The sequence below is a fragment of the Podarcis muralis genome, chromosome 1 (assembly GCF_964188315.1).
Source record: "Podarcis muralis chromosome 1, rPodMur119.hap1.1, whole genome shotgun sequence".
Lineage (NCBI taxonomy): Eukaryota > Metazoa > Chordata > Lepidosauria > Squamata > Lacertidae > Podarcis > Podarcis muralis.
In genome coordinates this window covers 80920705-80932445 of record NC_135655.1, presented here as the reverse complement: position 1 = coordinate 80932445, position 11741 = coordinate 80920705, and the positions used below count along the sequence as shown (strand labels likewise).

The window sequence follows — 11741 nt, the reverse complement described above, 5'->3', positions numbered from 1 at the left end:
CAGGGGAAATGATGTCAAAGAGGTTCCAATATTTATGATACTAGACATAACTTACCGTCTGATGTACAGAAGTGATGCTGCTAATACCATGAGAAGGGACTGTTCCAAGCAGCTTGCATACAATGGAACAGGTTCTGACCTGAGCTAAAAAACAGAACTTGCTAAAAAAAACTTCCATGCCTACAATTTTGGGCATGTGTATGCAAAGGCAATGTAGACTATTGTAGTTCCCTTGTTGCTCAGATAAGTGAGGAAGTCTGGCCTATCTTGACATGGATGAGGAGTTTATTCCTGTCAAGAGGCTCCCTTGTAATATGGGTGGTTTCCCTGTAATTCTCTTCTTTGGCCAGAAGTAGTTGTTGGTGCATAAATTGAATCTTGGTTTGATGCTCTCAAACCCCAAGTTCAGGAATTTGTGCTCCTGCAAAGGCATTGGGCACCACATAACTCTACAACATATCAGGCACCTTCTGTTTATGTAAGAAATTGTGGTGTGTCTGCAAGCCTCTTCTTTTATAATTGGTTGAGCTACTATGATGTCATGGAACAGAAATGGACATGCTAACTGTTGTGGTAAAAAGAGAGCTTAAGAGGTAAGTGAGGTAAGGACGGGGAGGGGCAGGAAAGAGTGGCTGAAATATTTATCACTTTATTTAAGAGTTTTGTATACCACCCTTTGCCACCAGGTCCTAGAGTAGTTAACATAAATAATGTAATAAAAACAAAGGTAAAAAGAACAGGTAGTGAGGCTGAGAAACACAAGGAAGTATTGTAGGATGGGATAAGTGGGCAAGTGTATGTCAATAACCAGCCAAGAGAGGAAGCATAGAATATGAGCCACTTTTCCATATTAAGAGGGAGTAAACACTGGAGTCCCCCAATTAACTTATTCATAAATTGTGAACTGGGTGAATGGACAACAGAATGGCAGTTGAAGTGCAAAATGATGCAAACTGGGACTTCAGCATTCCCACCACAAACTAATGAGCTGTAATTTGGAATGTTTATAGTTCTGATCACCCCACTGAGGGGAAGGCACAGAAATGGGCAACTGCCCAGGAAGATGGAGCACTGCGCCTATGAAGTAAGAGAGCTTGGAGGTTTTGAGTTAAAAAGAAAAGATGGCAGTGGTGGCTTGGCATAGCTAGGATTTTTTTTTTGGGGGGGGCAGGCTTTTTTGGGGGAGGGGGACAGAACCTCAGTTAAGTATTTTTATTGATTTGGGGGGCAGCTGTCCCCTCATGCTTACACCTGTGAATGGGAGACAGGTGGGTATGTGATCATAGACAGAATGTAGAAAACTTTCTTTCAAATCCCTGGAGGGATCCAGTGATATGGATTGGTAGGAGGCACATGAAGGAACTGCACAACACATACGTAACTTATGGCTTTAATTTGCTAGAAGGTGCTGTGGTGCTCATGAGCATGAGCAAGGGTGAGGAATCGCAGACCTGAGGGTCAAATGTTGACATGGAGTCTCTCCCCAGACAGCCCCCCTTTACCTCCACCCCGTTACACCCCCCTCACTGGCACTGCCCCACACCCTCCTCAAGTGCTTTTGCCAGGCTGGAATATGTCCCTGAACCTCTTGCTTGTCCAGAAGGAAGATGGAGAGATGATGTGATGTGCATTTAAACCTCATGGATTCTGTGGCACCCTTAATACATGCTGAGGGTCAGGGAACCGGAGAAAAGTCTCTGCATCATGCCCCTTCTTGAGGATTTCCCCTGCTCATGGTTGGAGTAGAAAGCAGCAGGTGGATCTCTTGGTCACTGGCAACCTCTTAGCATAGGCGCCGCCTTCTGGATGCAGCCCCCCCATCTTTGCTAGCCCTTGGTTGAGATCAGGGCCGGATTTAGGTTTGATGAGGCCCTTAGCTAGGTAATGGGGCCCTTTGTATGTCCAGCTGTCCTTTGTCAACAACAAATTGTCGCTGTTTTTTGTGTTGAATATATGCTATTTGGTAATTTATGGACCTAATAGGTATCTAAAGCCATTTGCACGTAACAAAATACGTATTTTATCAACTGAAATACAATTAAGAAGAAGTATATTAATAGTGAAATACAACTAAGAAGAAGTATATATATTTTTGGGAGAGTGGGGCCCTAAGCTATAGCTTGTTTAGCTTATAGGCAAATCCGGCACTGGGTGATGAGGGGGAACTCAAGGCGCCCCCTGCTCCGCTAGACACGGTGCGGCGCTAGGACCCCGCGGCCGCCGGACCGAGCGAGCGAGCGAGCGCGCCCTGGGAGGCGAGTCCTGCTCAGAACTTGCTGCCCCGGCAAGAGGAGGCAGCGGCAGCTTCTTTTCGCCTCAGCGCAGCGCAGCCGCGACCATGCGCGCCAGGTGAGCGGGGCGAAGCGGAGCGCGGGAATCCCGCTGGCCGCGGCTGGGCGGGCGGGAAGGCGGGCTCGGCTTGGCTCTATATAACCTGTTGCCCTTTCCCCGCAGGTGTCTCCCGCCACGGCTCCTGCTCGGGCTCTTTGTCTTGCTCGCTGCGCCCGCGTCGCCCCAGCGAGGTAAGGCGGCGAGGCGGCGAGGGCTGACCTCCTGCTTCCCCCCTGGCGGAAAGGACTCTGGGGGGCGCGGGGAAGCCTGTCCCTCCGCCGGTGCCTGGGGGGCGGAGGAGGACGAGGAGGACTCATCTCAGCCAGCCTGCAGGATGCGCGACCCGAGGGGGCTTCCCGGGACTCTGCCCTCCGGCGTTGCGCCCCGAGGGGCTGTCAGCGCACAAAGGGCGCCCGGTGCCTCCCGGAGGTCCGGCGAGAAGTTCGCCGCCTGCTCCCAGGGGGCGGCTGGGAAGTGGCCGCTCCGCCGCAGCCTCCCTTGGAGGCGCTCTTCCTCTTCCTCCTCCCCCTTTCCAGAACTTCCTAAAGTCCCTGATGGGGCGCATCATGCCGCTTTTTCGAGCGGCTTCAGGTTGCAGTTCCTAACCCGGTTTACCCGCAAGTAAATCCCATGGAAATAAATAAGGGCTTTGTTCTGAGTAGACATAGTGAGGTTCATGGGTGCCAACTTTAATATAATATTGGGGGGGGGAATAAACCCTACCCCCGCATAATTGATCACATGATAATCAATTTGAATGGTGCGGCCCATCAACTTTGGGGACTCCCGATCCCCCAAATATTTTATGGGGGGGCAGAAGGGACCTCGGCCCCTGGGAGTTGGCTCCGATGATTAGGTTCCACCTGGCTCCGTCCTGAATTTATATCCTAAATGGTTAGCCAAAATAGTGCACCTGAGGTGCTGAAGCCAAACTTTTCTTGAGTCTACTGCTTGTGCTTGCGAATTAATACATCATAATAACACCTTAATAGGCTATACTAGACCGATGAATTATTTTCTTTCTGTGCATCTAGAGAGAGGTGCTTGTGATGGTTAATTACTTAAGAGGCTCTGTTAGAATGAGCATTTAAGTTTCTCTTGTGTAATATTCAACTGATTTTTTTTTCTTAATGAAAGAAACTGCTTTGGTATAGAATACAAACTTTTTTAAAACTGTGGAGCAGAAGAGCCTGCTTCTCTGGGATGCTTTACTCCGTGAAAAATGTGTGTTCTGACTAACACTAACTGCACAGGGGCATGCCCTGCTTTGTATGGATTTTCAAGATTTAAAGGTGTTCCTCTCAGTCTTGCAAAACAAACACAACCTTGGCCAAATGTGGTTCTCTGCAGCAGACTGTGCTCAGAGTTAAGGATTTGCCCACAATCTGCTTCCTACCAGGCTTGGAGAAGACACTTCGCCCCGCCTCCATATCATTCAAGTATGAAAATGTATTTTTTTATGCAGTAAGCTGATCATAAGTTTCCCTCTAATGCCTTCAGTCAGAAAATAAGTATATTAATTAGTTTACATAATGGGTTTTAATGTATCTTAAGACAAAGGCATGAGAGTCTTGTTTAAAATGCCTTTTCTGCATTCCCCATCTCTGTAATGTGAATTTAAAACTTATCTTGGTTAGATATTAGGTATATTTTGACTTTGGAATTGGTTCTTTTCTGCTTTCTGTCTTGTATTACTAGCATTTGCAAGTGACACATTCCAGACTAAAATGCATTCTTAGCATCACTTGGAAACCCAAAGTCTTAGGAAGTGGCCCTGAGGCTATAGCTCATAAGATGCTTTGCTTGCGCAAGTTCCATTGAAATCCTAGTTAAAATTATCTCTGCAGAGGAGCTTCCTGTCTTTCAGCTCAATGCACAGCCAGAAGGAAAAGAAATGTAACTTGAAAAAGCCAATATATATGGTGATGGACAAATAAATTGCTGTGCCATTAGATACCCACTTATTCAGATTGCATAGGTGCTGCAGGCTCCCACCATCACCTTAGTCTGTTGGCAAACCAGCACAGCCTAAACTACAAATGTATGTGGACTTGGTGTGTGTTAACTGGGTGTTGGATATGGTTCTGATTCTCCATGTAGATGTGCCATAAAACTGTTTAGAGTTGGGGACTCTGGAGGACTAACGTCCAAGGAAGAGTTGTCAGAATAAAGTACCGGTAAAAGGTTTTCTATGAATGTTTTAGGCTAGTTCCTATTTGTGCCACTTCTTATTTGTGATGCATGTTGTGTGCAAATGTGCATAGTGACCAAAGCTGTTAGGTGATGGGATTCCTCCACCCTTTTTTGCATCTGAAACCTGGCCATACACTGATAACTGGAAATCTAGATTTTAGACCTTTGACAGATGAAATGTGCAAGAAGCCATGAGAATATATTTGCTCTACAGCTGTGCAGCATAAGCTGAGAAAAGCTCAGGTGTCCTGTTTGCTAATTTAGTCCTAGAACCCTGCAGAGACACTTAGATATTGATAGCCTTTAAAGGAGTCAACCAAGGCTAATAAAAAGTGTTTGTACATTTTAGGGAAATAACCTCTGTATTGTTTTATCCACATAGGAGCTGGTCTGTAAACACTGATGAGAATGTAGTCCATGAAGTCAGTGAGACAACATGAACCTAAGTGTTTGCCAGGCAGGTGTTCTGAGGCACTTTTAAGATTTCTTTAAAATGCCTTTGGCTATTCATGAATCATGAGCTAATAAAACTCTTGTGTATCTGCACTATTGGTTAAACTATTAAATGTGAAACATTGTTTGGCTTTAAAGCTCTAGGGTGCTTAAGTGTGATCCACATGTACTGTCTTTGAGTGGAACCTTGTTGAGTGACGCATTCTGTCAACAAATGCACACATTCCATTAGACCCTGCTTGTATTGACTGGTAGGGGGGAAGGGAAGGGAGACCTCTTTAACACTGCTTAATGGGAGCTTTAGGACTGTTTCATTCTCTGACTTCTAAAGGTAACATCTATTTGATTGAGCCGAAGCGAACATGTTAGGACAAGGAGAGGAAAGTTTGCAGAGGCCAGATGCAGTTTTCCCGCTCTCTTTCCTCCGCGTTTGCAATCTATCCAAGGAAGAAAAAGTGTTGAATGTCACATATTTGTATGGCAGGTTTCATTAATACAAATGATAAGCTCCTGGTGCTGACATTGTTGTGCAGCTGTTTTCTGCTGCATTGCCCTCCTTAGAGTTTAACAAGAAACCACCCTGGAGCTGAGCTGGTCAACTTTTAAGGGCACATCTCTTCAGGGCTGAAACCTTTCTGCTTTGGAAAGAAAACATTCATATTAAGTTTCCCATTGGTTTGCAGAGAAGACACACATAAGGTCAGGGATGGGCATCCAGAGTCCAGATGTTCCTGGGCTCCCAATTTTCATCATCCCTAGCTGGCTGCGTTCAACAGCACCTGAAGGCTCAGAGGTTCATCAGCTCTGCTATATGTGGTTTCCATGACAGGTACCCTTTAATGCAGAGTGTGTTCATGGCTCCTTTGTATATAGTAAGTTCCACATGAGCCTCTTGAATTAAAACCAGCAACTTCATGGATGTATGCCCCGTTCACAATTCTAGATTACAATATGGAATTATTGGAGAGTATATAATGCAGATGAGAGTGTGCTTCCCCATTTTATATTACGCCAACTGTAGAAGTTACTTGCTGGTGAGCACTTTATTCATATCCTCTGGCATAACAGTGTGTGAATTGACTGTCAATATTCAACTTACAGAAGGAGGTTCTGTCTCTTAAGACAGTGTACAAGAGAAAAGGTGTTAAGATCAAATCAGTTGAAGAGAAAGGTTAGTGACCCTATGAGCAAATCCTGGAGATGCTACTTCTTTGTATATTATACTATGGGAGTATTGCTGAATTTGGATCTAGTTGTTATTATTATTTATTAAATTTGTATACCATTCTTCATCCGAAGATCAAAGAACAGTTCACAATATAAAAATGCAACATGAGAACACAAAATACAAAATGAAAACGAAACGAAACAAATTCCCCCTCCCACAAACACATTTAAAAGGCTATTGAATGTTAATCATCCCAAGGCCTAGTTATAGAGAAACATTTTTGCCTGGCTCCTAAAGCTATATAGTGAAGGCAGCAGCGAGCCTCCCTGGGGAGAGCATTCCACAAATGGGGAGCTACCACAGAAAAGGCCCTTTCTCTTGTTGCCCCCTCCAGACCACTCATGGAGGAGGCACACGAAGAAGGGCTTCAGATAATGATTGCAGGCTCCAGGTCAGTTCATATGTGGAGAGCCTGTCCTTGACTAAACTGATAGTGTTGAAAGGATTATCACCATCAAAGGTACTGACTGCATAGGCTGAAGTGATGTGAATAGGATCAGGTGAACCTTCTCTGCCCTTCTGTGGCATTGCCAGGAGGAGTTCAGCTATTTTCCTTTACAGTGGTTTGTTGCTTCTGCAGACTGAAACATTGTGGTTAATGTTAACGATGGTTTGTTTAAAACGGGTAGGAAACTGAATCTGGACAGTAGGCTGGATTCAAAACTCTCAACCCTAGCAGCATACTTTGACAGATAGATGGACTTGCAATTTAAGCAAAATGTCTGTGCTTTATTAGAATGTAAAAATAATAGAACACCCACATAGGCTGCCATATTTAATTTTTGATCACCTAGGCCCTCCAAGAAGGCCCCTTCTTGTTCTCCACCTATCTTCTCCAGCTATCACTTCTAGTTCCACATTTTTTGTGAGTGAGACAGAGGTGGTGGGTGGGTGTAACTACTACATAATTTGTTGGGGGCAGGGGCTTGTAGTGACATATGGGGAAGGGGATCTAAAGTGAGAAGGAGGACTGGGAAGTGGGGATGGAAATGGATGGAGTGATGGAAAGGAGAAAGGCTTCTGAAAGCTCTGGCAAGGAGAACTGTTTTAACAGAATGCATCTGTAATGAAAAGCATCACATGGAACTGAAATACAATCTAGATATGTTGCAGGAACAGAAAGAAGTAAAACTTTACCTAAATGAAAGTTTACCATTTACCTTTGGCTGATGTCACTTAATCAGCTTCAGTTGTCATCAGAGGAAAGCAGTGCCTTACATACAATTCCACCAACATTCTGCTTGTTGTAATGTGGTATCTTCTGAAGCTTATATGTGTGCAATATTTCAGACAAATTCTAGACTGACATGGTTCATGTGGGAATCAGATCATTATCTTAAAGTGCTCAATGGAGATCCATCACCAAACAAAGAAGGAGTTGTGGGTTAACTTGCACTTTTTGGACAAACAATGAGATAAAAAGGGAGCTTAATGTTTTGATGTCTGCATTGTAAAGTGCCCTGGGATCTCAGCTGATGAAGGGTGGCAAGATAAGAGCCTATCCAGATCAGTATACTGCTCAATACTGATCTGCTGAAAAATTGCGGTGTAATTAAACTGTTTATGTTCTTCATATACTTTATTATTATTATTAAAAGGGCATTGGATGTGAACATGTGCAGCGTTTGATAATCAATCTGCCTCCAAATGCACTTTTGGATTTACCTAAGGCATTGGCCACTGGTATCTTGTTTCTCAACAGGATAAAATTAAATTATCTTAAATGGCTCCTGAGAGATTTTGATGTGTGCAATATGAGCTGTGCTTTTGAAATGGTGACATTCTGATTGTTGCGCTTTATGCAGTCTCAAGATTCATGTAAAATCAATGAAAGAACCAGTATAGTTTCTTCTGTATTGCTGTGAAACTATGTGCAATTTGCATTGACAGTCCGCAGAACTATGCTCTGAATAGACTATAAAGGGCAGCTACAAAATGCCTGGTTGGTGATGTAATGGTCACCTTGTCAGTAGACTGTTGTGTACATACATACTGAGTGACATTCCTTTTGCTGTTCTCCATGCATTGTACCTTTGTTCATATTTGTTTAATTATTACCAAATATGAAGGAGAAGATTGAAATGTAATTTAGTGGTGAAAGCCTAATTGTGTGGAGCTTTTCTGGGGTGCTATATCTTTTAAATAAGTTCTTGCACATCTTCTAATGCAGGGATGTGTTGTATTGAGCCCCCCTGTATTAACTAATTAGTAGACATCTATTCTGTTCCTACTCTGTAGTTCTTGCAGACAGTCCTGTGTTTTCCCTACTGTAGTCTCTCTCTGCCAGCAATGGGTTGTATCTAACAGTGTCTCAGCTGAACAAAAGGCATTTTGATCCAGCAGAGGTTCCAACAGTGGAGCCAGGAGGGCAGAAACTTTCACTGCTTCCCCCCCTACAGCCCCTCACCCCCCCATCTGCTCCAGAGTGTTGGGAACGGGATGGGATTTGGGTGTTTTTTGGGGGGGAGTGATTGCTAGAAGGAAGGGGAATGGCTGAAAATTGCCTCTCTCCCTTTTCCTCTGATGCAAGATGGTGCTGGAAAGCATACTCAGTGAATGTGAAGTTTGGAACTTAACTGGTTAAGAAGTTCCCATGATGCCTCAACATTCAGACGTCAGCAGTAGAAGCTGGGAGGAGTCTGGGAGGAGTTTCTGTTCTGTTCCCCTCTGGTCTTTGAGGGAGAAAGACGTAGCCGGTAATGGCTGAAAGGAGCCCAGGAGATTCCTGGGGGAATGTCGGAATAAAGAGCTGAAATGGACAAACCTGGACTCTGTGTTTGTTTAGAAGCTAAGTGAAGGACGTGACAGTTTCATCACCGCTGTGCGTATCTCTGCTAAGGCGTGACTGAAGAGCTGCTGGAGACGGAGCAGAGTCTCGCAGGGAAGTGTGTGGGCGGCCATGCGTAGCTAATTGAGGACCAATAAATCAATTAGCGGGGCCCCAAAATACCAATTCGCCACAGGTTATGGGTAATTACCGCTTGTAAAACTGTCACAAGAGGCTGCCGGAATGCGTCTGAAGTCTGCGGTCGAAGGCAGAGAAATACGGCAGGAGTTTGGCGGAGTTTTTTGCCTGGTGTTAAAAGGCAAGGAGAGCTGCGGAGTTTAAAAGCGGCTGGCAAAAGGACACAAAGTGGCTGCCTGTGTTGCTGAGGAAACGTTTCTCCACGGAAGGGAGAGCCAGAGGAGCTGAAACTGGTCCGTAAGTACAGCTTGGGGCCCCTTGGGAGAACGGAAGAGGATGGCAGGCTGCCAGGTCTTGGAGGACATTCCATGCTCACTTTAAGAAGTTGGGCAACCTGGCTGCTGATTTGAAGTCTACTGTTCTGGGTGCCAGGAAGCCAGAGGCCACTTGGCTAGTGCTCCAGGGAGTTTTATGAGGCTGGAGGCGGAAAGCAAGGGCCGGGAAATGGCTGCTTCAGGACAGAAGGCAAGATGGCGCTGACCACCTTCGTGAGAGCCGGTGCACAGCTGGGAAGGGCTGTGGGCCCCAGAGGGGGGGCGAAAGGGCTATCTGGGATTGTGCTGCATTTGCTGGGAAGCTTCAGCAAAAGGCCAGAGCCCTGGAGAAGGAATACAAAAGCCTAGAGACGGCTGGAGCCCCTGCCCCTGATGCTTTAGCCACAAGGAGTGCTGCTGAGCAGGTCGGGGGGGGGGAAGAATTCCAAAGGCAAGTTTAAGAGCCTGCTGGAATGAAGTGGAGGTTCAGAGGGGGCAAAGCTGGCAAGGAGTGCTTTTCCGGAAGAAGGAGAAGGAGGCCAGCGGGAGGAGCCCAAGGCAGTGATTTTCCACTGGAGTTCAACGTGTCTGCGTGAGGAGCTTGGAGAGAGGCAAGCTGCTGGGAGCCCTTTACCTACCACTGGGGGTGCAGGAAAGCGTCCTGGGAGCCCTGGGAGCAGAGGGGGGGCGGTGAGCAGTAAAAGCACAGAAAAGCCTCTTTTTCCAAAGGCTGCCAAGAGATGTTTGCGTCGAAAGTCGAAGCCTGGGAAACAGGACACAGCTACAGACTTCAAGGTCAGCCATCTGCTGCAGCGGGAGTTACGTGCTGCAGAGGTGTCTGGGAACTCTGAGATAAGTCCAGTCTTCAGAGCAACGCAGGATGTTGCGGTTTCGGACGCTGCCAAGGACAGAGGCATCGGGACGTTTGTTGCTTCCATGGCAACTGTGGAGAACAACTCCAGCCAGGACACAGTGACACGCTGGGTGTTTTGGTTTCTGCTATCAGGCAGCACCTGATAGGCAAACTGCGGAACTGCAGGGCTGTTTTCAACAGGAACAATTGTTGTGCCGGGACTGAATTGTTGTCGGTTATCTGTATCTGCTCTAATGACGCAGGGGTTCAAAAATGTGCTTTGAAAATGACACCTGTTCCATTTTCAGAGGGGGGCGACAACGGGTCAAAAGCGAAGAGCAAGAACACTTTCTTTGTTCTGGAGACACCTCTGGAGGGTGGTGGGAATGCTGGTAATGCACAGGTGCAGTGTGCTAAGGTTCCCAGTCATGTGCAAAAGTTGCACAGGTGCACAAAAGGGTACAAACTCCGGAAATGTGGGAGGTCCCAAGGGTGCAGGGCATGCAAAGGTGTAAAGGTGCTTGGTTTTCCCGGGTTTGGGAGGGTAGCCAAGGAAGCTTTTGAGCTTGTTCACACAGATCTGTCATGACCCATGAGGTGTGAGAGTCTGGGTGGGGCCAGGTATGTGCCATTGCTGACAGATGGTCACAGCCAGGTTGGCTGGTGTCTCTCTCTCAAATCACAGGGGGAGGTGGCGCAACTGATCAAGGATTGGGTTGCGGAGGTGGAACTAAGGTTTTTCCACCAGGGTGCAAGGGTTCAAGAGCGACCGAGGGTCACAGTTTACTGGGTCTGCTCTGGAGGAGTGTTTCAAGGAAAAGGGAATACGTCACCAGGTGACGGGTGCAAAGTCTTCTCAAAGGAGAAGGGAGGCTGTGGCTGAGCCCGGTGACGGGGACCAGGTCCAGAATCAGGGTTCAAACCCGGTGATGGGGACCAAGTCCAGGGTCAGGGTTCAGGGCAGGTTTGGGCATCTCCAAGGGTTGTGAAAGGAGTGTCCAGGTGTGAGGCTTCATCTCCGGTAATGGAGAAAGCTCACAAACAGGGTGTCAAGTCAGAGGGGGAAGAGTCTGACGGAGAAGACACAACTGCTGGCCCTAAAGGGTCAGTAGGGTATCAGATCACAGGTGCGTGGAAAAGTGTCGCACAGTGTGATTCTGGGAATGTTGAAGGGGTTCAACAGGTGCCTGGGAAAGATGCCGGGAAGTGGCACAAGGCAAAGGGGAAGGTGTTGAACTCAAAAGGGTCTTGTCAGAATGCGAGGCATAGAGGGGGTGTGAAGTTTGGAACTTAACTGGTTAAGAAGTTCCCATGATGCCTCAACATTCAGACGTCAGCAGTAGAAGCTGGGAGGAGTCTGGGAGGAGTTTCTGTTCTGTTCCCCTCTGGTCTTTGAGGGAGAAAGACGTAGCCGGTAATGGCTGAAAGGAGCCCAGGAGATTCCTGGGGGAATGTCGGAATAAA

General features: G+C 46.6%; 1 protein-coding gene across 1 annotated transcript in view; it reads left to right on the top strand.

The window, feature by feature from the left end:
* Positions 1–2217: 2217 nt before the first annotated feature.
* Positions 2218–11741, top strand: part of COL18A1 (collagen type XVIII alpha 1 chain) — a 154351-nt gene continuing 144827 nt past the window's right edge. Inside the window, exons 1-2 of the mRNA XM_077932764.1 lie at positions 2218–2349; positions 2455–2522. Of these exons, the coding sequence (XP_077788890.1) occupies positions 2339–2349; positions 2455–2522 (79 nt within the window). The 5' untranslated portion in view covers positions 2218–2338. The remainder of the gene's footprint in view (positions 2350–2454; positions 2523–11741) is intronic.